Raw genomic sequence first — 26279 nt, 5'->3', positions numbered from 1 at the left:
TCTGGGTCAGTTTCAATTGATTGACTTATATCTTTTCATTATAGTCATTTTTTCCCCCTGCTTCTTTCCAGGTCTGCTAATTTTTGGTTGATGTCAGACATTGTGAATATTAGTTTGTTAGATATTGGATGTATTTGAATTTCTATAAATCTTCTTGAGATTTGGTTCTGAGATACAGTTAATTCACTTGGAAATGGTTTGATCCTTTCAAGTCTTTCTTTTAAAATTTGTTAGTTGGGACTGGATTAGTGCTCAGTCTAGGGTTAACTAATTCCTGCTATTGAGGCAAGACCCTTATATGCATTCTACACAATGACCCATAAATCTTGAGGTTTTCTAGCCTAGTAGGAGGCAACAGGCACTAATCCTGTTCCTGTGCAAGTGCCCAGAACTGTTACCTTTAATTTTTTCAGGTAGTTCTTTCCTTGGCCTCAGATAGTTTCCTCACATACTTGCACTGGTTCAGTACTAAGCTGAATCCTCAAGGGCAACCCTTAGAAGATCTTTGGAGTTTTCTCTTTGTGCAGTTTTACTTTCTATTATTTTGTCCTGTCAATTCTAGCTGCTTTGGTCTCCCTAGACTCTCAGCTCTGTCTCCTCAACTTAGGGAGTCTGCTAGATTTCACTTGGATTTCTTCCCTGCAACATGGCCTGAGAATTCTCTCAATGCAGTAAGCTGGGGCACTTACTGGACTCATCTTTTGGTTCCCCTCTCTTGTACAACACAGTTCTTTTTTGCCTGACCTCTAGTAGCTTACAAACTCTTGTTTCATTCAAACTGCTCCCCTCCCCTTTTTTTGGTTGTTTCAGGTGGAGAGTAAATCTGGTTTCTATTACTCCAACTTGGCTAAAAGCACAAATATTGTGTCACTTGATTCTGGTTTGTATATTATCTTGTATGTTTACTTGATCAGTAAAGCAAATGGCAATGTAGAGAAATAAGGGAGATGTTATGGCATTCAGGAAAAAGAGCTTCTAGAAAATTACAAATAAAATGAGAAGATAAGTTTGACTCATTTTTTTTAACCAGGCAAATTCTTATGACAGCACCCAAAATGCTTTGCTTTCTTAAGCTATTATAATAAATTAAGTGAATTAAAGATGATAGAAGTAGAGAATGAAATAATAGGATAAAAAGAAATTAAAAGATCACAGAATAGAAAAAAATCTCAAGCTGGAAAGTGAAATTTGGGGTTGTAATGGAGAAGTTTGAGAGAGGGATTATATTTTAAGTATTTTTGTTGTTTTATGAAGGAAACATTAAGTACAAATATCACCAGGAGATTGTCAGTCTTTAGGGAGATGTGCTGAGTAAGCATAAGGGTTGTGGAGCTAGGAGGGAAGCAAAGATTCTCAATGATGAATAGTCATCAATGAGCAAATAATGGTATTTTGTGGCCCTTAACTCAAAACTGTTAAACCCAATAACATACAGGAATGTTTAAAGCCTTCTGATTTTATTGAAGCCTCACAATTATATTTCCTCCATGTCATAGTATATTAAACTCTTGGTGGAGTTTTTAAAATATTTGGAAGCAAATAAAAAATTTAAAACATTTGGAAGCTGTGAGGGATTTGGCCGCTACTTCCTTGAAGGAGGAACATAGGGATGCCTTCCACCTTTGGGAGATATTGGTAAAAGGTGATGACCTCTTCTTTCTCTCAACTTTCTCTTTATTGTCGGCTGCAAGAGAGGATGAGTATTACTTCTGAATCCACCAGGCACCATCCCAAACTGCTGTGGTGAAATAGATCACTCTGTCAAGAATAGAAATTAAACCAACTCCATGAAGGCACTAGAAAAACATATATTCTTCGAGATGTTGGTAGGTGTTTGAGAAAATCTAGCCAGGCAGTTTTAGAGGACTTTTCACATTTTAAAATCATTTCCACTTGCCTAACAGAACAGTAATAACCTCATTAGCCTTTGGTGAAGTAACCTTTTTACTTATTCAAGTTTTGTCAAATGTTCTTATATATTATGTTTAGATCTCTGGTTTGAATTAATTTTTAAGGTTTTCCATGTAACAAATGTCTAGTATTTTCTTGAGAATAATGTGGGCTATGTTCTTGAGCAAACGGACAATCTCTGCCTTTTTAATAGCACCTAATCACACTTTCCACAGAAAATGAAATATAGAACAGCAGCTTATAATGTGTGTGTGTATCAAAGGATAATGGTAAAATGCACTTCAGAATCTATAAATAGAGAATACATTCTGATCCACGAAAAACTTTAATAAATTGGATTAACAGACCCAATTACAATTTTGCCACAAGAGATGGAGAAGTACTTTACTTACCTCATATGCTACTTGTTTATCCAGTCCTCAAACATTTCTTGAGAAGCTGCCTGCTATCTGACAGTCTTTGTTCTATGTTCTCAAGAAACTTGAGTAAGCAATTATAGGATATTTTCTGTTTCACAGTAGCAGCAGGATTTTCATAAAACTATATTCTTTTTTTATTCCACTTCAGAAAAATGAATATAGCCAGTTGGCAAGGGTGTGTGCTTACACTTTGGTGCTAAGTGACTTAAAGAATTGTAAAATTTTATAGCTTTCTATCGCAACTTCTACAGAGGGCTGCTCATGAATATTAAGTCAATAAAAGGCCATTTCTATAAAATTTTTATATTATTATTGTCTTTTTATGTAATATTGGAGAAAACACACTTCTGTACTTTCTGTCCTTATAATTCTGAACTTTCAACTTCCTCTGTAACGTGGGCACTTGATAGGCTCTGCTGTACAGGTTCTGCTGAGCCTCCACGGATGAAGAAGCCAAGCTCGATTGTAACCATGACTATTTTGACTTCTCTCTCATCCTGGAAATTTGCAAGATTTACTCGTGTTATGAAATTCAAGGCAAACCCTTTGGCTGTGCCTGTTGACTGAGCCAGACTTGACATTTGCTTCTGTTCAGGAAAAATACTTTAGCTGCCAAACTAATATCTCTGCACAGTAAGAAGTAAATATCATGGAAACGAAATAAATACCTCCTCAAATGATTTTTAAAATGTGAATGTAGAAAATGGAAACTCATCTTTTTTGAAGTAATCAGAAAAGGTCAGCCATCAAGTTGCTTCCCAGTCCTTTGAAGAAAACACCCACTTGGAACCCGGGTGATAAATGGAGTGCAGTGAGGAGCTGCAATGCCAGGGTCACTTCTACTGGGTGGTGCCCCATTGTCACCTTTCCTCTATGTGGTGTCCCCTTCCCAACCCTAGGTATCGGTCCTTGAGATGTCACACCTCGACACCTAAATGCACTACAGTGCGGTGTTTGGAAAACAAATTAACCTTTATCATTTTTTAAATCTTATTATGTTATGTTAGTCACAATACAATACATCGTTAGTTTTTGATGTAGTGATCCACGCTTCACCTTTATCATTTTTTTAAACCTCTTTCATATTACATGAGCTTCTGTGCCCTTGGCTCCCTATATTTTTTCTATGGATGCAGCATTTTCTCATATGGCTCTCATTGGGTGGCTCCCATGGCCATATTTTCTGTTTTGTCTTCTTTTCTGAGCTTTGGTCGTATATCTCATTCAATTGGAACCACAAACTCATCCACTTAAGTACTCGTTTCTAACCCCAAAGCTTATCTTTCTCTGGATTCCCGTGTCTTAAAGTCACACCACTCACTTTTCCTCTCATAAGGCATGAGGCCTTGAAAGAATCAACAATTGATTCCTTTTCCTTCACCCTCCATAAACTGCTAAGGCCTATCCCCTTCATTCTTTTCCAGAGTCACCAAACTACAGCATGTCCTTTCTGTTCCCAGGGCCATAACCGCCTTAGACCATGTCCCCACATTGGTTAGACCATCCATCACAAGTCCAATAACCATGTCTCTGGCTGCCTCCTATGAATTAACGCTTCCCTGGATTCTCTGTTTGGTTACTGAACCAACCCACCCACCTTTTGCTTGTAGATCCTTTTTCAGTTCCTTTATGCCCAGCTTTTCAGGTTCCACACATAGTCTCTGGTCACTCACTTGTCAAAGAGAGAGATCTAGACACCGTTCTTCACATGGTTGCTATAGTAATGTTTCTCTGCAGCTGTTTCTTACTCAGTAACTTTCAGTAATTTCTCATTATCTACAGCTTGAAGTTCAAGTTCTTTAGCCCAAGATTTTTTTTTTTTAAGATTTTATTTATTTATGAGAGAGACAGCGAGAGAGGGAACACAAGCAGGGGGAGTGGGAGAGGGAGAAGCAGGCTTCCCACAGAGCAGGGAGCCCAATGCGGAGCTCGATCCCAGGACCCTGGGATCATGACCTGAGCTGAAGGCAGATGCTTAACGACTGAGCCACCCAGGTGCCCCTAGCCCAAGATTTTAAGCCCTCTAAGAGTCTGGTCTCAATGTACCTCTCTAAAATTAATCTTCCATTGCCCTTCAACTTAAAACTTCTATTCTGAAAACCTGGTCTCTCAGGTATAAAATGTGAATTCCGTCTCCAGGTCTTTGCACGGGACCACCTCTCTAGGTCACCCTCCTCATTCCTTTCTACTTGACCAAGTCCTGCCTATCTTTCAAGACTCACATCAGACCTTCAGTCTCAGTGAAACTTCCTTTATTTATTGAAACACATAGTAATCTGCCCATTATACTCCCCTGTCCCACTTACTGTATAAATCACTCATGTTGACTCTTTATTATTGTCTACCTTTCATTCCTACTTGCCTTTTGATGTATATGTTCGACTCCTTTTTCTGCCTGTAATGTTAGGATGTGGAATAGTGCCATGCTTTGAAAATTGTTTGTGGTTGCTGATAATGATGTTGGCTGAAGTAGTTCCTTTGCCAGTTGTCAAAGACACTGTACATACCCACATAAGATGTTTGGACAAGGAAGAAAATGGAACCATTACCATTCTTGCTGTCTTAGGAAATCTTCTTTGAGAAACCTCAAGGAATTTTAGAAGCAACACTAGAAAAATTCTTTGGCAGCACCATTAATGTATCATGGGATGAAATACTCACATGCAAATAAGCAGGAATAAAACCCAGCAGGACTGAGTATGGGTCCAGTGAAGACATTCTTTTATTCCTTAGCCTTGACCTACTTTGGCATCTGGCTAAATAACTCCTTGTCTCTGAGAATATCTGTTCCTGATTTGATGTGCATGAGTTCCAAGTCTCATCCTTGCTCCAGACTTCTCATTACTGCCGTGACCCTTTTTGGTTTCCTGGCTTTTGAGGCCACATACTGGCTTTTGACCTAAGCTCTGACTGCCACCTTATCCACTGTCACTCCTCTCCTGCCACTGGCTCTAATCGATATATCATCTAGCATTATGATTTCCAGTCACTGAACACTCTGAGACTGCTATTCCAAGATTATGATTGAGAGCCTTTTGTGATTCACAATTTGTAACTTTGTAGAGTTTCTTAGGTGCCTGAAGTATACTTTTACTCTGGCTTTTCTGTGTCTTCATACGACGTTTGCGTTGTGACATTAGAAAAAAAAAATCCTATTACTGTCATGCTCTGTCTTGCAGCTTTACTTCCCAATATTAATGATGAATTACAAAATGAGTCATGCACTCTGATATAAACAGATCTTTAAGAATTAGCTGATGGTATCTGTGAAATTCTCATGATAGCCATCTCACTTAGCTATCTGAAGCCAGTTCTCTGATATTGTTGGGTTCCTTTATGAGTCTAATAGAGATAGTACAGCACTATTTATGCAATTTTCCCCAATAATCCTGAATATGAAAGGCAGGAACATCAAGTTTGTTATATACAATTCACGGCGGTTTGAAATCAGAACATCAGAGAGAATATGAGTTGTATTATATCTAACTGATTCAGGAAGAATTTGATGATGCTCATAGCAGTGATGGAAGAAGGTTCAAGTGCTCTGAGAGCTTTCATGAACCATTGGAAGCTTTTAGTCCCTCTCTTGAATCCATCCTTCTACAGTCAGATTTGGCTACTGCTTGGGGCCAGTGGGTATCAGTATGGATTAATATTCATGACAAAACCTTTCCCTGTCCTCCTGGTCAATCTTGCTACAGAATATTAAGAAAAATTAAGCATGGGCAACTGGATATCCACATGCAGAAAAAATGAAGTTGGACCCCTACTTCATACCATCTAAAAAATTAACTCAGACCAAAAATCTAAATGTAAAAGCTAAAACTATAGAACTCTTAGGAGAAGAGAGGTATAAATCTTCATGACCTTGGATTGGGCAATGATTTCTTAGATAGGACTCCAAAAGTACAAGCAGCTAATGAAAAAAAAAAATAAATTAGACTTTCTTGAAATTGAAAATTTTTGTACTTTAAAAGACATCATTAAGAAAGTGAAAAGACAGCCCACAGAATGGGAGAAAATATTTGCAAATCATATATCTGATGAGTCTAGTATCCAGAATATATAAACAATCTCTTGTAATTCAACTACAAAAAGACAAATAACCCAACAAAAAGACAAATAAATGGGCAAATAGGGTACCTGGGTGGCTCAGCCAGTTGAGCATCTGACTCTTGATTTTGGCTCAGGTCATGATCTCAGAGTTGTGGGATTGAGGCCCTGTGTTGGGCTCCTCACTAAGCAGGGAGTCTCCTGGGGATTCTCTCCTCCTCTACCCCTCCCCCCCATGCGTGCACTCTCTCTCTCAAATAAATAAATAAATCTTTTAAAAAAATAAAATGAGCAAAGAACTTGAATAGGCATTTCTCCAAAGAAAATATGCAAATGCAAATAAGCACATGAAAAGATGCTCAACGTCATTAGCCCTCAGGAAAATGCAAATTGAAATCACATCAAGACACCACACTCACTAAGATGGCTATAATAAAAAGACTAATAATAATAAAGGTAGACAAGGATGTGGAGAAATTGGAACCCTTGTACACTGCGAGTGATTATAACTTTAGTGAAGCCACTTTGGAAAACGGTCTGGCAGTTCCTCAAAAAGTGAAACATAGAATTACCATATTGATCCTGCAGTTCTACTGCTAGGCATATGCCAATTCTGAGAGAATTCAATCCAATTCCAAGAGAATTGAAACCATATGTACACACAAAAGCTTGTACACAAATATTCATAGCAGCATTTTTTATAATAGCCCGAAGTAGAAACAATACAAATGTCCATTGACAGTTGAATGAATTAAATATAATATGGTATATCCACACAGTGGAATATTATTCATCAATAAAAAAGAATGACATTGATATGCACTATCTGAACCTTAAAACATTACTGTGTGAAAGAAGCGAGACACAAAAGGTCACATCCTGTATTATTCCATTTATATGAAGGTATAAGTTAGGTTAGTGGTTGCTGAGGGCTGGGGAGGGGGAATGAGGAGTGACTACCAGTGGGTATGGAATTTCTTCGGGAGTAAAGAAAAAGTTGTACACTTAAATGGTGGTGATGGTTACATATCTTAGTAAATATATGAAAGCCCACTAAATTGTACACTTTAAAAGGGGGGAATTTTATAGTATGTAAATTGTATTTCAATAAAAAGTTAAGATACCCTTCAACCTAAGTCTTTGATCAAAGGGCTCTGATCCCCTTGCCATCAATAACCACTCCACCAGATCCTTGCCCTGTCATAATTATTTTCCCATTTAAATTCTTTACCTTTATTCTTAAAGGCAACGAGATAGTAATTTCTTTGAAATCTAATGGGTGTGCTTTAACAGTCCACATGTAGGCACAAAACAGTGACTGTCTCCATATTTTCAGGTCACAGGCGCAACGGCTTTAGGAGCCAAAGTTCTGGGGTCCTTGGCTTTGAAAAGAATGGATGCCTTTTCAGAACATAGGCACAAAACCAGGGTATCCTCTTTTGGTAGATAACTCTGCAAGTATTTTTTTCTCTTCACGATTAAAAAGAATGTTTAGAGTCTTAATCACATTTAAAAATATCAGTAAAGTTTTTCTTCCACCTTCACTCATCTTTGAAATGGGAGCTACAGAGTATGTATTTATGAGAATTCCAGTGTCTGTGTACATGTTTCTCATGCTCTTAATGACAGGACAGAATCCTTCGATTTGGGGGGTAAGTCTGTATAACCCTGACTCTCTGCAGCTTTGGTAGATATCATAGAGCGTGCTCAGGTCACACTTGGAGTTTTATCTTTCTTGGATAACGAAACTTTGTAAGCAGTTTATTAGCAAAGCCACGCTAACCTTACTGTGGTTGGACAGACAGGAGATCTCAACTGAACCAGCAACAGAAAGAGAAATGGGCCCAGAGATTCCCGGAAAGGAGTAGTTTTCTTCTGGGGATTCAGTATGTCCAACCCAAGGACAAATGGGTAGAACCTGGGTAGATCAGACTGTGCTTGTGGTGAACTGAGAAATTTTACATCCCAAGTGCCAGCAAATGACCTTCTTGAACTTCAAATAGCTTCACTTTTTATTCTTTATCAACACCCAGTTTTTCTTTTTAGAAGAAATATTTCAGTTTTGGTGCATTATGGCTTTGCTCAGCCAGCTGGTTCAGCAGGTTGACAGGGCCAGGTGGAGAAGAAGCTTCCAGGACTTTTAGTGGGGAGTCCCACCCCCGCCGTGGGGACACGTGGGCCCTGTGTCACCCCGGGACTATACCAGGTTAGCTTGTGAGGGATCGTGGTTCATTGCCCAGGGTCTCTGGCATCCCCTGCCTGACTTGTTGGTTTTAGATCCAGGACAGACTCTCACCAGGACCTTTATATGTTGAACACTGCAGTCTCCTTTGCCTGCCTCTTATCTCTTGCTCACCTTGGTTCATCTTTGCGCCTGGCCCATCTCATAGAGCTTTCTCTATAAGCTTGGTCCAGGGGCATCCTCCCTTTTCAGTGGGACTAAGACCTCATCCTCTAGGATTTGGCTATGGGTTGGGGAGCCCCAGGTGAATCTGGTTAAATAGCGACATCTCTGTTCCCACACATTACCCAGTATTTCTAACTCAGGGGTACTCATGCTTTAGTGAGCATCAGAACCACTGGACCCTGCCCCCAGAGTTTCTGTTCCGTGGGTTTCAGGTGGGGCCTGTGAATTTGCGTTCTAACCTGTTCCCAAGCAGTGCTGTGGCTGACGGTCAGAGACCACACTTTGGGAACCGCTGCTCTAGGACTTCTCCCATTCGGATTCTCTAGATTTGTTAAATGTGGTCAGAGTGAATCCAAATATTAAGAGGCCTTATTGTATTTCTTAAGTGACGTTGAATTGCTTTCTTACGGTTATTTAGAACATGATACATGTTTAATTCAGTGCATTTAAAATTCTATTAGAGCCTCTTATTTTGGAATAAATTATCAAGGTGAAAAATAGTATAATTTAATAATAATGCCATGTCCATCATGGCATTTGACGATTAAAGGCTCAATGTACATTTCTGTATGACGCCTTCCTCCTTTTCCTTTTTCTAGTCTTCTCTTCCTCCCTCCTTTCCTTTCTCACACATTTATTTAGTGCCTGTTCTGGACCTGACACTGAACTAAGGACCGGGGTACAGAGCTGAATCGGTAAGGGATGAGTAAGTCTGCAGCCGTGTGTGACATGAGAAGACCAGGGGCTGTGGCAGACGTATCTGCCCGCACAGTGGTAAGAGGATGAGCTCTGCAGGAGGGGGGCTGGGCGGGCAGCAAAGCTATCCCAGAGCCAGGACTGAAGAGCCTACTTAGAAGGAAAGGGAATCATAGTAGCATCAGTGCTACAATGGGGGTTTTTCCCCCCTCTTTTGCTAAGCAGTTTAATTTGTATCCTTGTATAAAAGACTTATGAGCTGGTAAATCTTGAATAAAAATAAATATGATGCTCAAAGTTCATACTTTTAAAGAAAATAACTACTGGCTACTTCATCTTTTAAACATAGTTTGTAACAATTTTGTCAGCCGATAAAATCATAGAAATATTTTCCTACAAAAAGGGAAGTTGAGGAAGGCCTTGATCACAGGGTTGTACAAATGGATGGATTCTAGATCCATTGACATGCAGGCCCTTAGATGGGTCCAGGGCTGACTCAGCCTGGTGATGGGTATTAAAGAGGGCATGTATTGAATGGAGCCCTGGGTGTTATACGCAAACAATGAATCATGGAACACTACATCAAAAACTAATGATGTAATGTATGGCGATTAACATAACATAATAAAATTAAAAAAAAAAAAAAGAATTGAGGACTCCGAGAACACACCTAAGAGGAAGGTCTTTGCTGGGGAAGGGTGCCACCTCCTGGCCAGTCTTTCTGAACCAGCGAGGACCGGGAACAGCTGTGTGGTACTCCCCTTGCAAACACTACCCTATTATGTCCTAGTACTTCAGGCCTGGCTGTGTCTCAGGAATCCTTTCTCATGCTTATAAAATGATCACATGTGCTTGGCCTGCCACTATATTAGGTTTTAAGAATGCGCCTCATAAGGTGATGCTCATAAGGCACTAGGAAAAAAATAGGAGGACAAGATCAACAGAGAACAGTTTCTACAAACATGGTCCTTGGAGTTGATGTTTGATGGAGCCAAGACCTGAGCCTGTCACTTACTACCTTTGTGATTTTGAGCAAATGACTTCACACCACTGAACCTCAGTTTCCTCAGGTGTAAAATCAGAATATGATGAAAAGTTGTACTGAGGATAAAATAAGATAATATATGAAAACTGTTTATATGCATTATAACTACACAGTTACTAAAGCAACAGCAAAAAGCCACAAAGAATAAAAGCATTTGATATAATTGCAGCTGAATCAATCTGGAGACTGCATGGAAAGATATTAATCTATCAATTACCCTGCAAGAAGTGTTATAAGGGATTGCTTTAAAATCTGAGACCAAGTCATCCCCAAGTTTATCGGTGTATCAGCTGATGGACACATTGGGAGAATCACGTGATCACAGCTAGGCTTTTATCTCTTCTTGACAGTTTGGGTGGAGTTGGGAGCTCACAAACAGTGTCAGTGAGGGACTGGTTGAAACTTTTCGATAACTATTGAGAAAAGAAAATATTTTGTTTAGTGAGATAAGCTCATTTATACAAGATAGGTTTTGAAAGCAGAGAAGTTTCAGGGTGATAATACTTTCAGATAAAGGAAAAGCAAATAGAGTCTTCCAACCAACCAAAACTATACATGTGCCCATACAAAGAAATCAGTAGTTTCTTATGTTTCTGATTCTTATGTCTCCTTGACAGAGATAATCTCCAAATCTATCTTAAAGAATTTTTAATTTAGGGCACTTATAAATCTGTTTTCTCTGGTTTTTTAAAACAAACATAAACGTTATGATAGTCAGTCAAAAAGATAAATTAAGAGTAGAGATGCTTAGGCCAGGAGCTGCTTACTATGTGCCAGGCACAAAAGTAAGTGCTTTTACACATATTAACTTCATTCACTCTTCACAACCACTCAATGATATGTACCTGTTTTACAGATAAGAAGCTTGAGGCTTAGTAGGGTTTGTCACTTATCCAAAGCTTTTACCTACCATTCAGCTGGTAAGTGACCAAGCATAGATTTGAACTGAAATTCGTTTCTCAATGGGTACATAACTTAACCATTATGCCATACTGTCTTACCAGCTGGTTCTGATTTGCCACGGTGGATTAGCAAGTTACATGTCAGCTTCCTATTCCCAGTGTCTGCTGCTGGTTACCTAACAAGATCGGCCTGCAGCTTATGTCCCGTTAGTTAGAAGCCCTGGAATCCCTGCCTGCAGGCGTAGGTACCTTTTAGTGCCTCACACAGATGCCCATAGAAGTCTAGGATCCAGGGTGATCTCTTCATGCTGGGGGTGACCCCATTGGAAATGGTGGGATCAAATGGGGCACCTGGGTGGCTCAGTCGGTTAAGCGTGTGACTCTTGGTTTCAGCTCAGGTCATGATCTCAGGGTCATGGGATTGAGCCCCGCATTGGGCTCTGCGTTCAGCATGGAATCTGCTGGAGATTCTCTCCCTCTCCCTCTTCCTCTGTACTCCCCACCCCACCACCGCCCCTGCTCGCTCACTCGCTTGCTCTCTCTTAAATAAAATATTTTTTTAAAAAATTGAAATGGTGGGGATGTAATACCAGCACATGTTTCTTTTCCATCTCTTCACTTGAGTGACGGAGCCTGACCGCTTGGGACTTCAGAAAGCTGCTCTGGGCTATGAAACAGCAGGAGAAGTACCACCCCAACGAGTCCTGGGGTGTCTATCCATGCTTTCTTTTTCACCTGCTTCGAGAAAGACCCATTTCAGGAAAGAAAACATTCTTTGATGTTAAACTAATCCCTGAATTTCTTACTTTGAAACTTTGAGCCTTTTACCTTGTTTGGCAACTTTGTTTCTAGCATGTTTCGTGTGTTTTCTGCTAATTCTGTGTGAGGAGGCTGCCTGGAGTGCAGGGAACCCAGCCTGACCCTCCTAGGGGGCCCAAACTTTGGAGTGAATGAGGTCCGTGAGGCCCAGGCCTGCGTGGCGCTTGTTGAGACGTCAGAGATGGCCAAGCAGGCTTATCCCCTAAACCCGCTTTTCTTTGTTTGTATCTGCTCTGTGCACATCTTAGATAGCACCTCAGTTGTTTGAGTAACTCACAGAGAAGAAGAAAATTTTGTTTTCCTAGAATGCCTGGGAAATCGTATGTGGAAATTTCTAGCTGTGACATGCATTGTCTTTCATTTTATTATTACTACTAGAACTAAAAGTACAATGAGTCTGTGCCGTCTACTAGTAATAATTAAAAACAATAATATGAATGAAATGTGCTTCTACGGGTCATAGAGAGCTGGGGAATGTAGCTGGGATTCCCTGTATGAGCTATCGAGCTGTGTGTTTATTTCACCTTTCCCTCTTTCCCTCACACACACACACTCTCTCTCTCTCTATGCCTAGAAATTTTTAAGAAACATGGTAGAATATGTCCCATGCTAATACTAAATCAATTTGTTAAAAAATAATGTTCCAGAAATGGTTTTAAGATATGTGTGTAAATTATGCACATATATACACATAATATATATGTAGTATATGCATTATATGCATGTAGTACGTATATATTATCATAACAATCCTAATAGCAAGTACTAGTAATATCTCCATTTTACAGGTGATGAAACTGAGGCACAGAGAGGTTAGGTACCTTGTTCAAGATCACACACACAGCCTGGAAGTGGGGGGCTAGAGTCTGTGTGCTTAGCCACTAGACTCTGCCATCTCCATGATATTTGTATGTTTCCTGGGTGACGTGGGAGGTACTTTAGATTTTTGCAGTAGCTCAGAAATCACCATTAAGAACCCTAGGTAGGAGTTGGCTTGGTGGAAAAGGCACTGGACCAGGACTCAGGCCAACAGTATTTTAGCCCTCGTTCTACCATTTATGAGTTGTATATACTTGCACATGTCTCTTAAGCCGCATTTCATTTTCCTCATCTATAATGGAGATGGTGATAATGTCTTCCCCTATGCCTCACAGAGGTGTCGTGAGGACAGATTACATGATAGATGTCAAAGACATCTGAAAAGACTTGAAGTGTGACATAAATATTCAGACATGATTTTTCACATGGTCATAGTTACTTGGGGAATTCCAGGCTAAACCTTTATTACTCTTAGCCCAGCATCCTCTTCATTCACCTATGCTATAGCAATGTCTTTAAACAAATTCACCTGCTGATCTGTGTTATTTCCTTCCTGGAGAACTAAGAAGTGTTCTACTCCCCCCTTGGCATGATCCTCTCAATACTATCATGGCAAACATGTTATTCCACTAAGAAATCATCTTTCTTTTCTTCTGATTTGACAATCATTACCTTTTCTTTGTCTATCACATGTAAGAAGCTAGGACCTCGTATTACCAATGAGAATTCCCTTTATAAATTTAAATCAAGTGAAATCAAAGGTGCTCCGAATGGAAGGGGTCTCCCCTGAGCCAGACCAAGACTTTGTTTTACAGGTAGAAAGGCTGAGGGTCAGCATGAGGGACCTACGTGACCTCACCAGCAAATTAGGGCCAAAGTGGGCCAGAAAGCCACATGTCCCAGCTGCCAGCCCAAGGCCGGTCCTAGTTTATGGTCCAGCCCCTCGCCCTGAGAAGTTACAGCCTGGGATTTGTGTTGGTCCTGTGTTATTACTGTTAGCTCTTCTGCAAGGAATGCCTTCCCTCTTTAAGCGTTTGTCCTTTGTTACTTACAGGCGGAGATTGCACAGGCTGGGCGTGTCGAAGGTTACCCAAGTGGATTTCCTGCCCAGGGAAGTCGTGTCCTACTCCAAGGAGACCCAGACTCCTCTAGCTACACATCAGTCTGAAGGTAAACTATGTCTTCTGTTTGCTTTCTATATTATCTCTAGGAGAAATTGCCAGTGGGTCCTATCCTTCTTATTGATTTTACATCTTACCATAGCAGATCTTCCCAGGACATAAACATAATGACGCGCTGAAAGTCTAAGGCTCCCTTGGCCCAGATTGAAAGCTCTGGACAGGGAGCCCAGTGGTACTCCTCCAAAGGACCCATGAACTTTAAAATGGATTACTTAGGTGATACTTTGTCAGAACTGTATGAAGGGGAAAAATCATCACAGGGTGACATACTAGAAATTTTTCTGAATTTTATCAGTAAGAACAGTGCATACATTACGAGTCATCATTTTCAGGAGTCAGCAAACAGTAGCGCACCACCTGTTCCTCAAAATCGAGTGTTTTGGAATACAACCACACCCAGTCATTGGCGTCTATAGTCTGTGTGGCTCCTTTCTTGCTGTAATGGAAGGGTCGAGAAGCTATGACAGAGCACTCACAGCTCACACAGCCAAGAATCTTCACTATAATCTGGCACCTTATAGAAACACTTGCTGACCCCTGATTAACTTTGCCATTCAGATGACAACACATTAGAGTTTCTTACCATTTAAAACTCAAAATCGGTTAAAATCTCCATGCTTCTTCATGCATACCGGAAAACATCAGGTGGAAAATTCACATGCACATCCCAGTCAATCAAAAAATACACTAAGAGAAATTGAAGCTGATAAAATGTTCCCTAGAAATAAGGAATCACACGCAAGCAGAAGAGGGAGAGGTATATACTTAGGGTAAGAGGAGGTTGCATCCTTGGAAAATAGCATTATCAGTATAGCCAAGCAAATTCTCTTTTTACTTTATGGTATTTTATGGTTTGGTGTGGTGAAGAGGATGGGAGAGTTCTGGGTTCATGGTTGTTATGTAGTAAATACTGAACAGAAGCCAAGAGAATGAAAAATGATTCAAATGCCTTGCTTGGTTTACAGCGAATATATGTATTAGTGCAGTTTGGTTTGTGCAAGCTACAGAGATTTTCAGTTTTGGTTCCAAACACATAATATCCAAAGCAAAGTGAAATCTGGTGCCTTGAAGTAGAGCACTCCCTACAGGTCTTCTGGAAACCTTTCCTGGGTAATGCTAGCTGCTGCGGGGACAAATCTTTGGTGATAGGGCTTCGATCTTTCAAATCTGATAGTGAAATGATTATTAGAAGCAAACAAGTAGCACCCTCTGGTGGTGAAATTTTAAACCAGTCACTTCAACAGACCTCAAGAACTGCATATTAATGTGGCAGAAAATACAAAGTTAGAAAAGCCTTTGGGAGTTCACCTAGCCTATCCTTGGACCTCCAGGCAGATCAGAAAGATTATTAAAAAACAACCTCACCACCCAACCAAAACATTTGTTTGAGTTAACTTGCTGCCAGAGGTATTTGCAGAGCTGTAGCCTGAGGTATGTTTATTTAGCCGAAAATCTGACCCATAACATAAAGTTATACAAGTGAAATAGGAGAAGGAGTGAATTCTATTTTGAAAATGTGTAGACTTCAGGTATTGGAAGGGGTACGGACATATTTACAAGGGAAGATAAATTAAGGATGAAAAGGCATCGACTCTCAACTTTTAAACTGGAACACATCAAAAGAAAAAGCCTGGGCATTCCGTTTTATTACTGCAGAGAGCACTTGGGCGCCCTCATTATGCTGTGGTCCAAGCAGCAGGAAAGAAGGAATTTATTTCTCAGCCATTGGCAGAAATTCTTCCTGTTTTGTTAACAAGATTCATAGAGGTTTTTTGTGGTGATGGGTGTTTCGATGGTTCAAATTCCACAATTCAGATCTGAACTCAAAGCTAGCTACTGTAGCTCTAGACATTAAACAACGCCTGATGGGTCCAGACGGGCAGAACTTTAGACTGAGGTTCAGCAAGTTGTCCTCTCGCCACAGATGCTTCTTCAAGTCTTGGCTGCCCGCGGTCGCCCAGCTGCCTGGCTGACAGTGGTGCCCGGTGCTCGCCTTTCACCTGCTGTGTGAGGGGAGCTGGCGGAGGGAGAACTAGGGGGCGTAGCGGGCGGTTGGCAGCGGGAATCCACTGTGTGGCAGGTTTGGGTTGGCTTCTGATTTGGGGCTTGAGCCAATTCAGAGGCAGGAAATGATGAACTACTGGATTTTATGACACAGTGAGGCTCTTGGATGTGGTGTATGTAAGATCCATAGCGTATTACTGCCCATAGCATATGGAGGAATGCTGTTTTTTAAGTGATATTGTGACTACAGAAAATGTAACAATATTCCAACGAGTGATCTCAGAGCATCGATGTGTTCTGTATCCAATGGAGTTCCAATGCATTCAGTTTTTGCCATGTTACCACTTTACTCTTTAAAATGAAGCTTAAGTCTCTTTTCTCCACTATGTACTATAATGAACATTCTCTTAATTTGTGATCATAGTGACCTGTTATGAGAAACACTCCAGAGAACGATTTAAACCAGGAAGATTGAGGACTGAAGTCCCTGTGAATACTATTTTTTCAATACAAATTTAAAAGTCATCGGGTACAGAGAAATAAGGCTGAGAATAGGACACCCTGATTTGGGAAGCAGGATATCTCTACCCCCAAAACATTTTAAACACATGTTTTTTATTCCCACGTAGTAAGAAAGGAAAAAATTATGCTTCCCTGCCAGACTACCTCTGCCTTGCCTGTTATTAATACACCCTGGACTGCCCGTGACCTCCTGAGATTAGTTAGGAGCCAGTCTTCTGTATCCTTATTATAGTGGGTAAATGACTGGCTCATACAAGGCGCCCAATAAATGCTGTTGAATGACGAAGATGATGCCACAGATACCTTCGAAGCTCCTAAGTTCTGTAATGAGCCCTGGGAGAATGAGAATTTCTTAACTTGCTGGTAATGCGTAAGCCGCTCTGGAGGGAGGAGGAAAAAACGTATACAACCTGTTGATAGTTTTGAAGTGCTCTCTGATCTTCCTCTCTTCTTCATATCTTATAAATGGGAACTGAATGGCTTCATTTTGGCTCCCCACTTGCCCTACTTCCCTCCCATGCCTTGTTTCTTATGCCCAAGAAAGACCTGCTTTCGTTGCCCACAGTGCCACATAGCGTCAGCTTCCATACACTTGCACATACTGTCTCCCAGCCCGGAATGCCCTCTCTCCTGTCTGCCTTCCTTTGGGAAGTCAAAGGAGGAAGGGACAGTCAAGGATTAGCTCCTCGGTAATTCCGTTTCTTGTAGGCGTCGCTCCTACTGTGGGCATAATCCATTTCCCCCTTTATTACTTCATGTTTAATGATTATCTAAATGTCTGCCTTGGCATACATTTGGGCAGGCTGTGTGTCCTTCCCTTCCAGGCCCAGCATGGTGCCTGGTTCAAAGAAAGGGTTCAATATCAATGGAAGAAATGAAGAATGCCATGATGCTGGAGGAATAAGAAAGAAGGAAGAGAAAATATTCACTGGACTTCAGCAAGGAGGGAGTATGATCTATGTATTAAGGCTACATTGGTTGTATGGGTTTTTTTTTTTTTTTTTTTTTAAAAGATTTTATTTATTTATTTGACAGAGAGAGAGATAGCGAGAGCAGGAACACAAGCAGGGGGAGTGGGAGAGGGAGAAGCAGGCTTCCCGCTGAGCAGGGAGCCCGATGTGGGGCTCGATCCCAGGACCCTGGGATCATGACCTGAGCCGAAGGCAGACGCTTAACGACTGAGCCACCCAGGCGCCCCGGTTGTATGGGTTTTTTAAGGAAAAGTCCTGAGAGTGAGATTGTGTGGGAAGGGGAGTTCAGTGTTTCCATTTCAGCCAGGCCTCTAATTTCACTCCCATGAACGTGGGCATTAACTACCCGTAAACATGGCACAGTTGTGAGAACTGAAGGAGAAAATCACCTGCTTGGCGAGGACAGAACAAAGCAGTCACCAAGTTTTTATTGTGCGAAGACACTACTTAGGTACTTGAAGTTTAGAAGAGGTGTGTGGGAAGGTGGCTTAGGAAGCCTCTTGTTTCACCTTTGCACTTAAAAAAAAAAATTTCTTGATTGGTTGAGGAGAATTTCTACTTTGGCTTCCATCCTCTCCAGCATATACTAAATCCAAAAGCTATAAGTGTAGGAGAGTTGCCTAGAGTAGTCTAGTCTAGCACTGTCCAATAGAAACATAATGAGTGGATCCCTACATTTGTATCTTTGGGGTAAATACCCAGTAGTGCAATTCCTGGGTCATACGGTAGCTCTATTTTCAACTTTTTGAGGAACCTCCATACCGTTTTCCAGAGTGGCTACACCAGCTTGCATTCCCACCAACAGTGGAGGAGGGTTCCCCTTTCTCCGCATCCTCGCCAACATCTGTCGTTTCCTGACTTGTTAATTTTAGCCATTCTGACTGGTGTGAGGTGGTATCATTGAGGTTTTGATTTGTATTTCCCTGATGCCGACTGATGTTGAGCACTTTTTCATGTGTTTGTTGGCCATGTGGATGTCTTCTTTGCAAAAATGTCAGTTCATGTCTTCTGCCCATTTCTTGATTAGATTCTTTGTTCTTTGGGTGTTGAGTTTGATGAGTTCTTTATAGATTTTGGATACTAGCCCTTTATCTGATATGTCATTTGCAAATATCTTCTCCCATTCTGTCGGTTGTCTTTTGGTTTTGTTGACTGTTTCCTTTGCTGTGCAAAACCTTTTTATCTTGATGAAGTCCCAATAGTTCATTTTTACCCTTGCTTAATTTAGTAATCTGAAGGGGTGCCTGCACCCCAGTGTTCATAGCCGCAGTGTCCACAATAGCCAAACTATGGAAAGAGCCCAGATGTCCATCGACAGATGAATGGATAAAGAAGGTGTGGTGTATTTATATATAATGGAATATTATGCAGCCATAAAATCTATGCAGCCATGGAATCTTGCCATTTGCAAAGACGTGGATGGAACCAGAGGGTGTTATGCTAAGTGAAATAAGTCAATCAGAGAAAGACCATTATCATATGATCTCACTGATATGTGGAATTTGAAAACCAAAGCAGAGGATCATAGGGGAAGAGAGAAAAAAAAGGAAACAAGATGAAACCAGAGAGGGAGACAAACCATAAGAGACTCTTAATCTCATGAAACAATCTGAGGGTTGCTGGAGTGGAGGGGGGGTGGGAGGAATGGGGTGGCTGGGTGGTGGACACTGGGGAGGGTATGTGTTGTTGTGAGTGCTGTGTATTGCGTAAGACTGATGAATCTTACCTGTACCCCTGAAACAATTAATACATTATATGTTAATTAAAAAAAAAACAAAACATAATGACCTAGGGAGGCCTAGGTGGCTCAGTCAGTTAAGCGGTGCCTTCAGCTCAGGTCATGATCCCAGGGTCAAGCCCCACGTCCAGCTCCCTGCTCAGGGGAGAGTGTGCTTCTCTCTCTGCCCCTCCCTGTGCACACACTCTCTAACAAATAAATAAATAAAATCTTAATAAAAAGAAACATAATAAGCCATCATTAATCTTAATAATATGTTTTATTTAACTCAGTATGTTAAAAAACATTATCAAAACAATAATATGTAGTCAATATAAAAATTATCAGTGAGATATTACACATTTTTTTATATTAAGTCTTCAAAATCTGGTTTGTATTTTACACTTAGGGCATATCCCAATTTCAGACACTAAATTTTCTTTCTTTTTTTTTTTTAAGACTTTATTTATTTATTTTGGCGGGGGGAGAGAATGAGCAGGGGGGAGGAGCAGAGGGAGAGGGAGAAGCAGACTCCCCGCTGAGCAGGGAGCCTGACTCGGGGCTTGATCCCAGGACCCCAGGATCATGTCCTGAGCCGAAGGCAGACGCTTGACCAACTGAGCCACCCAGGTGCCCCCAGACACTAAATTTTCATTGGAAATACTTGAACAGTAATTATATTTCTGAAAATTTATAATTGAAACAGCAGATTCAAATGCCACAGTTGCTCCAAACATATTTAAAAGCTTTTTTTTTTTTTTTTTTTAAGATTTTATTTATTTATTTGACAGAGAGAGACAGCGAGAGAGGGAACACAAGCAGGGGGAGCGGGAGAGGGAGAAGCAGGCTTCCCGTGGAGCAGGGAGCCCGATGCAGGGCTCGATCCCAGGACCCTGGGATCATGACCTGAGCCGAAGGCAGACGCTTAACGACTGAGCCACCCAGGCGCCCCTATTTAAAAGCTTTTCAATGATGGAATCAAATATCAGTTTTTAAAGTTAAATAAAAGTACAAATGCAGTTCCCTGGTTGCATTAGGCACATCTCAAGTGCTCAATAGCCACACAGGGTTAAGGGCTCCTGTATCGGACAGCTCATGTCTACCACGGACCATCATTTCACAGATTGAGAAGCTGAGACCCACAAAGCCAGCCTGGTCTTCACTTCACCATGGCTGGCCAGAGGCACTTGGGAGAGGAGACACCCCCTGATTTGTAGAGAACTCCTCCAGGGGCACGATGGCATCATAGATTTTCCTCCCTTTTGTGAGATCAGCTATGTCCAAGCAGGTGTTAGATGGTGGGACAGAAGCAAAGTTGTATTCCAAGCAGGGCAAGTTCACAAATAAGCCTCATTCTGTCATCATGGAGACAGTTATGAGAACTCCCCTGGGTTCTCCCTTCATAGTCTAGAGTTCAGATAATGGGATGTCCACTCCTTCCACCCTATCTTCGTGCTGTACGAAGGACTGGTAAAGACTGTGTATGACCTCCTTGTTTGTTATCTGTGCCCATGCTGCTTCCCTCTCCCTTTTTTCCCCACCCTTCTGTGTGAAGTGATTAGAGAAAATGATCAAGGCTTGAATTCTAAACCGCGTACGGTTGAGTTCTAAATCTTCTTACACCTTGGTGGCCCCCAAGAGCATAACTCTTTGATACAGAATTGCCAAATAAAGTCATTTTCCAGAGAATCTAGGTGGAAATATTTATTTTAAACCTTAACATGAAACCAGGCAGTTCTTAGGGTTATAATTTCCTAGTGGAAGCCAATCCGGAAACTCCTAGAGGTAAGTTGGGAAAACACAGGCTTTGGTGGTATAATCTTGACTCAAGCTCTTTACCTGGCTCCCGGGTTCCTGGACCTTACATTCGTTCTCTAAACTTACTATTTAAAGAACAGCCAGCTATTTGGAGACAAGCCATGGTGGCATCTGGATGCAAATTAAAAATCCCCAATGAAGATGACACACACTGGCCTTATTTTTCGTTTCTGTTCTGTAGACAAGAACAGACACTGTTCCAGAAAGATACTGACATCTGCCATGTTTTGCTTCCTTGACCTATGCCCGCCATTTCCGCTTTGACATTTGATTAAAGTGTTAATCCTCTTTCAGAACTAACTGTAGAGGCTTCAGGCCCATTGTTAACAAGGTCAGCGGTTGAGGGATCCTCTTCTAGGACATTCATTTTTTTTTAACAATATTAACCTTGTATCATCTTGGCAAATCTCTTGGAAGAAAAAAAGATGGGCTATTTTAGAAATGCAGACACTTCAGAATTTATTTTTTAGATATTATTTATATTGAATAGATAAATTTTCTGGTTAAAAAAAAAAAAGATAATTTTCCCTATCCCTGAACCTTCTTTATAGCTGTTGGTCAGGAGAGCTTTGATGGTTTAGCTCTTGGTTTAATTTACACATTGAAATAGATACTGGCTTAGATGCTGGCCAGTTTTGATATTCCAAAGCAGAAGCCTCATGCTAAAAGTTAACTTATTTTTTTTTAATCACCTAGGGAGAGTGCCATAAATAGTACAGTCAAATAAATTCATTTATCCAAAATATTCCTTCCAATGAAAACAGAAGGGTGCTAAATGACAACTAAAAATAAAACCAGAATTCAATAAATAAGATGAAATGCAGAGCAAGACTTGGTACCAGTGGACACTGTCTTATTTCCTATACTTCTGTAATCTGTAGTTTTATAGGGGGGGGGTGGACATTCAGAAAAATGGCCCTAGAGCATCATGTGAACTTTAGGCTCAAAATGAGATTATATCTTCATCACAGTACCATGCTGGAAAATAAAATGTTATACCTTAGGAAGATGGTCTGGTAACTTTGTTGAAACATCAGTTAGCCACTTAATTAACCAACATATCATATTCTCTAGATCAAGCGTTAATGTACTGATGGAGTTCAGAAGTAAAAGATTTTGTATGGAATAAAAACATTGTCCTTTGAAAGCTGTTATGATGGATCCATCCCTTTAGTATTCCATACAACCTTAAGGTAGCCTAAAGAGCCTCTTCATAGCAGGAAGATGAATAATGAGGTGCAACTAAGGCTCTGGGCCTGGAAGCTCATGTTAAGAACACAAAAGCAGTTCTGAGATTTTTTTTTAAATCTGACTCCAAGGTTCACACATGGTAGGTACATGATCTAAGTACATTTCACTGAGAAAATCACTAATACCCAAATTATAGACTTGATATCAAGTAAATATGTAATCATAGATCACTAACTGCTTCTCCCAGATCCATTTACAAATCCAATTCCCTAGATCCTTCAAGCATACCTTCTCATAGGTCCTCATACCTGGCCACAGGCACATTAATTCTGTGTACCATTAGTGCCTGGCATAGTGCTTAATATTTGGTGTGGGAATGGATGGATGACTTGACTTAGCTCAAAGATTAGCAGCAACTGTCTGCCTAATGACCCAGGTAATGGAAGAAATAAGAGTAGGTCAAAGGGTAGGAGGTGGGGGAGGTGCTCCTGAATTCCTAATTCTAAACACTGGAAACTGTAGTTAATTTAAGCAGGAAAGAACTTGAATGAAAGGATAATTCTGTAACTCACAGAATCAACATGAAGATTGAAAAAGTACACTCAGAGGACAGGCAGAAACCAAGAGAAGCTAATTATTAAGGAGACAGCCCAAACTGACAATACATAGTTTTCAGTAAGTCTTTGACTTTGCTGGTCACTACCTAGGGGAAGCATGAGAAGCAGGGGGAAAATTCAGAATAAGTTGTTATTCTAGTGAAAAGATGTTGATTCCTCTCTCCATGATAGAAAAAGATGAAAGTGATCGATCTTGCTGATTATTCTTTCAAGATATGGTCCAATATTGAGCGTTGAGGTTGATCTCTGGTTGGGCAATAGCCCGGGCACTGAGTCAAGGCCACTGAGTTCCTATATAGCCTACATTCTTGCCACCATTGCTCTCAAATCTAAAGACCTCTTCCATGATTCCCTTTTAGAGCTATTTGATTTACCACAGGTACTCTGGGTGTCATTGAATCAGTGGGACCATAATTTCTAAGCTGTATAGTCACTTAAAGGTAGAAGCCTTTTGAGTCACCTGGCAAATGGAATGAAAATGTGCATGGTGGTCTTTCTGGCCCACCCAGCATTATGACTCTCCGTATTAGATAAACAGTGTATTTGCCATATACTTTCAAGTTTACCAGACCACTAGACGTATAGAAATTTTTCTGAAATAGCAGGTCTTGTATATTCAAAGATTTTTCTCCCACCTTCTAGCCTACTTGTCTTAACTAAGTATTGAAGGTAACCCAGCTTACTCTCCTGGTCCTGCTGCCGTGATACCCTGTGTGGCAGGTGGGGTGATCAAGTGCTGTAGATAGATCCAAAGAGCTAGCTCAGCCCTGATGTAAGATGATGAAGATGCAAAAAGAAATGAGGTGGGTCTTCTTTTGCTGTCAAGCAAGGCTTAGTGTAGAATGTGGTTTGGGGATACTCCCAAGCCTCTGTAGTTTTCCCTATATTCAGTTCTCCGTTATTTGCTAATCAGCACTATGACTTTCACATGAGCAACTTGGTGAGGCTGGCAATTCAAAGGGCTTTTATTCAGGAGCCCACAAAATTTAAATTTGCTTTTGATTTTGGCAGATGTGTATGCAGACGTTTATCACAACCAGAGAAATTCCCTGGGCCTACGCCTTGAGCTAAAATACAGAGATTTGAGTTTTTCATCTCTTCTTTAAGCTGTCCGGTCCCATTAGAAGCATTCATCTCACCCTAGTGTCTTTAAATTCTTCATGCCATTCACACTGTTCAGTGGCAGTGGCACTTTGATCCCTTAAATCCTTCTTTTCAATGAACACTTCATTAAAGATCACCGCAGAAGAAAAATTATCCAGCTATTTGTTATGGCTGACAAGTTCTCATTCCCAGAGTCTGAGCTTTCATTTTCTTTAGCCCTTATTAGGGCAAATAACCAACACCAATTCCCTGAGTGATTGTCTTCTGATACTCATATCTGTGCCAGTCTGGGTCCATGGTTGCCAACAATAAAAATTAGCTCTGGTTAACCTAAACAGAAAAGGGATTTGTTGGAAAGATATGAGAGACTTGATAGAATTGATGAATTAGAATTAGGTCAGAAAAGGAAAGATGCAAAGCAGCCCTAATCTCTACTGTGACTGTATTTGAAATAGGGCTTTTAGGAGGTAATTAAGGTGAAATGAGGTCGTCCTGGTAGAATCTTAATCCCATAGGATTGGTGGCCTTGTAAGAGGAGGAAGAAAGAGATCTGTCTCTGTCTGTCTCCATGTGCATACACAGAGGAAAGGCCATGTGAGGACACAGTGAGGAGGCGTCTGCAAGCCAGGAAGGGAGCTCTGACACACCAGATCGGCTCGTAACTTGATCTTAAACTTCCCAGCCTCCAGAACTGTGAGAAGATAAATCTCTGTTGTTTCAGCCACTCAGTCTATAGTATTTTGCAGTGGTAGCCCAGGCTGACTGAGACAGCGGCTAACAAGGTCACCCACTGATTCTCTTCAGCCTGGTAAGACCGAGCATCCTGACTTCCTGTCACTGAACACTCACAGTCACACTCAGGATTGAAAGTCACAGCTGCCTTGAAAACCTCTGCTTCTCCTTGGAACCTGACAATACTCGCTCGAGATTTAAAGAGCAGTGTGGAAGTCCACTTAGCTAGACCCAGGTTACATGCCCTGCATTAGCTGTGAGGAGCCAGGCAGAGAAAGAACTGCCCTAGCCCGGTTTCTGGGATGCTGAGGGAGGCTATGACTCTACTTTGATCTGTTTTGCTATACTCCCTGCCAAAAGAGACTGTTTGGATGCTGGACAGCCAAAAATATGTATGCAAAAAATGCCTATTCTGATGTGAGAATAAAAAGGGGGAGGTAAAAAATTATACTTATTATGTGCCCGGCATACTCATGTACTTACAGTGCTGCTATAGAATTTCCTCATCTTAAATTAGAAGTGCAGAGAGAACGCAGCTCCTTTAGTTTGTCCTCAGCTGTCTATAATACTGCTGGCTGTCAGAGGAAAATGGGGAAAATGTATGAAATAAACAACTTTAGTGCAATCTTTTGTTTTAAACAGTCTCAGTTGGTATGTGCAGTTAAAATTGGGTGGAAATGCTGAAACCTCACTCCCACTTTCTCCCTAAGATCTTGGCCAAGTGTAGAGGGGAGCAAGGTGAGGTTGACATGGTCTCATGGCCTTGGTGGAGTGGGGAGGGATACGAGGGACCCTGGCCTTGTGCCAGTCCTTGCCAGCATGCTGGCTGACACTGCTGTTCTTTGACCTCCTGGGCACTGGCGCCCAGTGCTAAGGCACGTAACTGGTGGACTAGTATCCGTTCTCTTTGCTTGGCAATGTTCCTAGGAATATGGGCCATTTCCCTCTTGATAATTGGCTTTTCTCTCTCAGCTTTCCTTGCCTCCAGACCTTGAGTCAGTGCCCTATCCTCTGTCCGGCCCCTGGCCTAGAAGTCAATCCCCAACCCATGCTGTGTAGTCTCTTTTTGATGTCTGGATTTTGATGTGCTGTGGGAGTCTGGATTTTGATGTGCTGTGGGAGTTATATTTGAAGAGTATTAATGTGTTTTTCTATTTGTCTTTCTGAACATAATGATCTTCACTCTAATCTACCTATGGTATTCATTTGCTAGAAGAGAGATTAGAATTTGATACAAAAGTATGAAAATAAAGCAGCTAAGGGAAGATTCAGCTCCCTTCTCAAAGGAGAGTTAGGTTAAATTGAAGGAGAAAAAATATCCCAAATTCCTTTTCCTTACCATTTAGAATAT

General features: G+C 41.0%; 1 protein-coding gene across 9 annotated transcripts in view; it reads left to right on the top strand.

The window, feature by feature from the left end:
- The window catches only part of DYNC1I1 (dynein cytoplasmic 1 intermediate chain 1), a 308417-nt gene that overhangs the window by 61830 nt on the left and 220308 nt on the right, over window positions 1–26279 (top strand). For all 9 annotated transcript variants that reach the window (XM_032402092.1, XM_032402094.1, XM_032402099.1 and 6 more), the window contains one exon: window positions 14126–14241. In XM_032402092.1, the coding sequence (XP_032257983.1) occupies window positions 14126–14241 (116 nt within the window). The remainder of the gene's footprint in view (window positions 1–14125; window positions 14242–26279) is intronic.

The sequence above is a fragment of the Phoca vitulina genome, unplaced genomic scaffold, assembly GCF_004348235.1.
Source record: "Phoca vitulina isolate PV1807 unplaced genomic scaffold, GSC_HSeal_1.0 scaffold4, whole genome shotgun sequence".
In the NCBI taxonomy this organism is placed as follows: Eukaryota; Metazoa; Chordata; class Mammalia; order Carnivora; family Phocidae; genus Phoca; species Phoca vitulina.
This window is presented reverse-complemented; position numbering and strand designations above follow the sequence as displayed.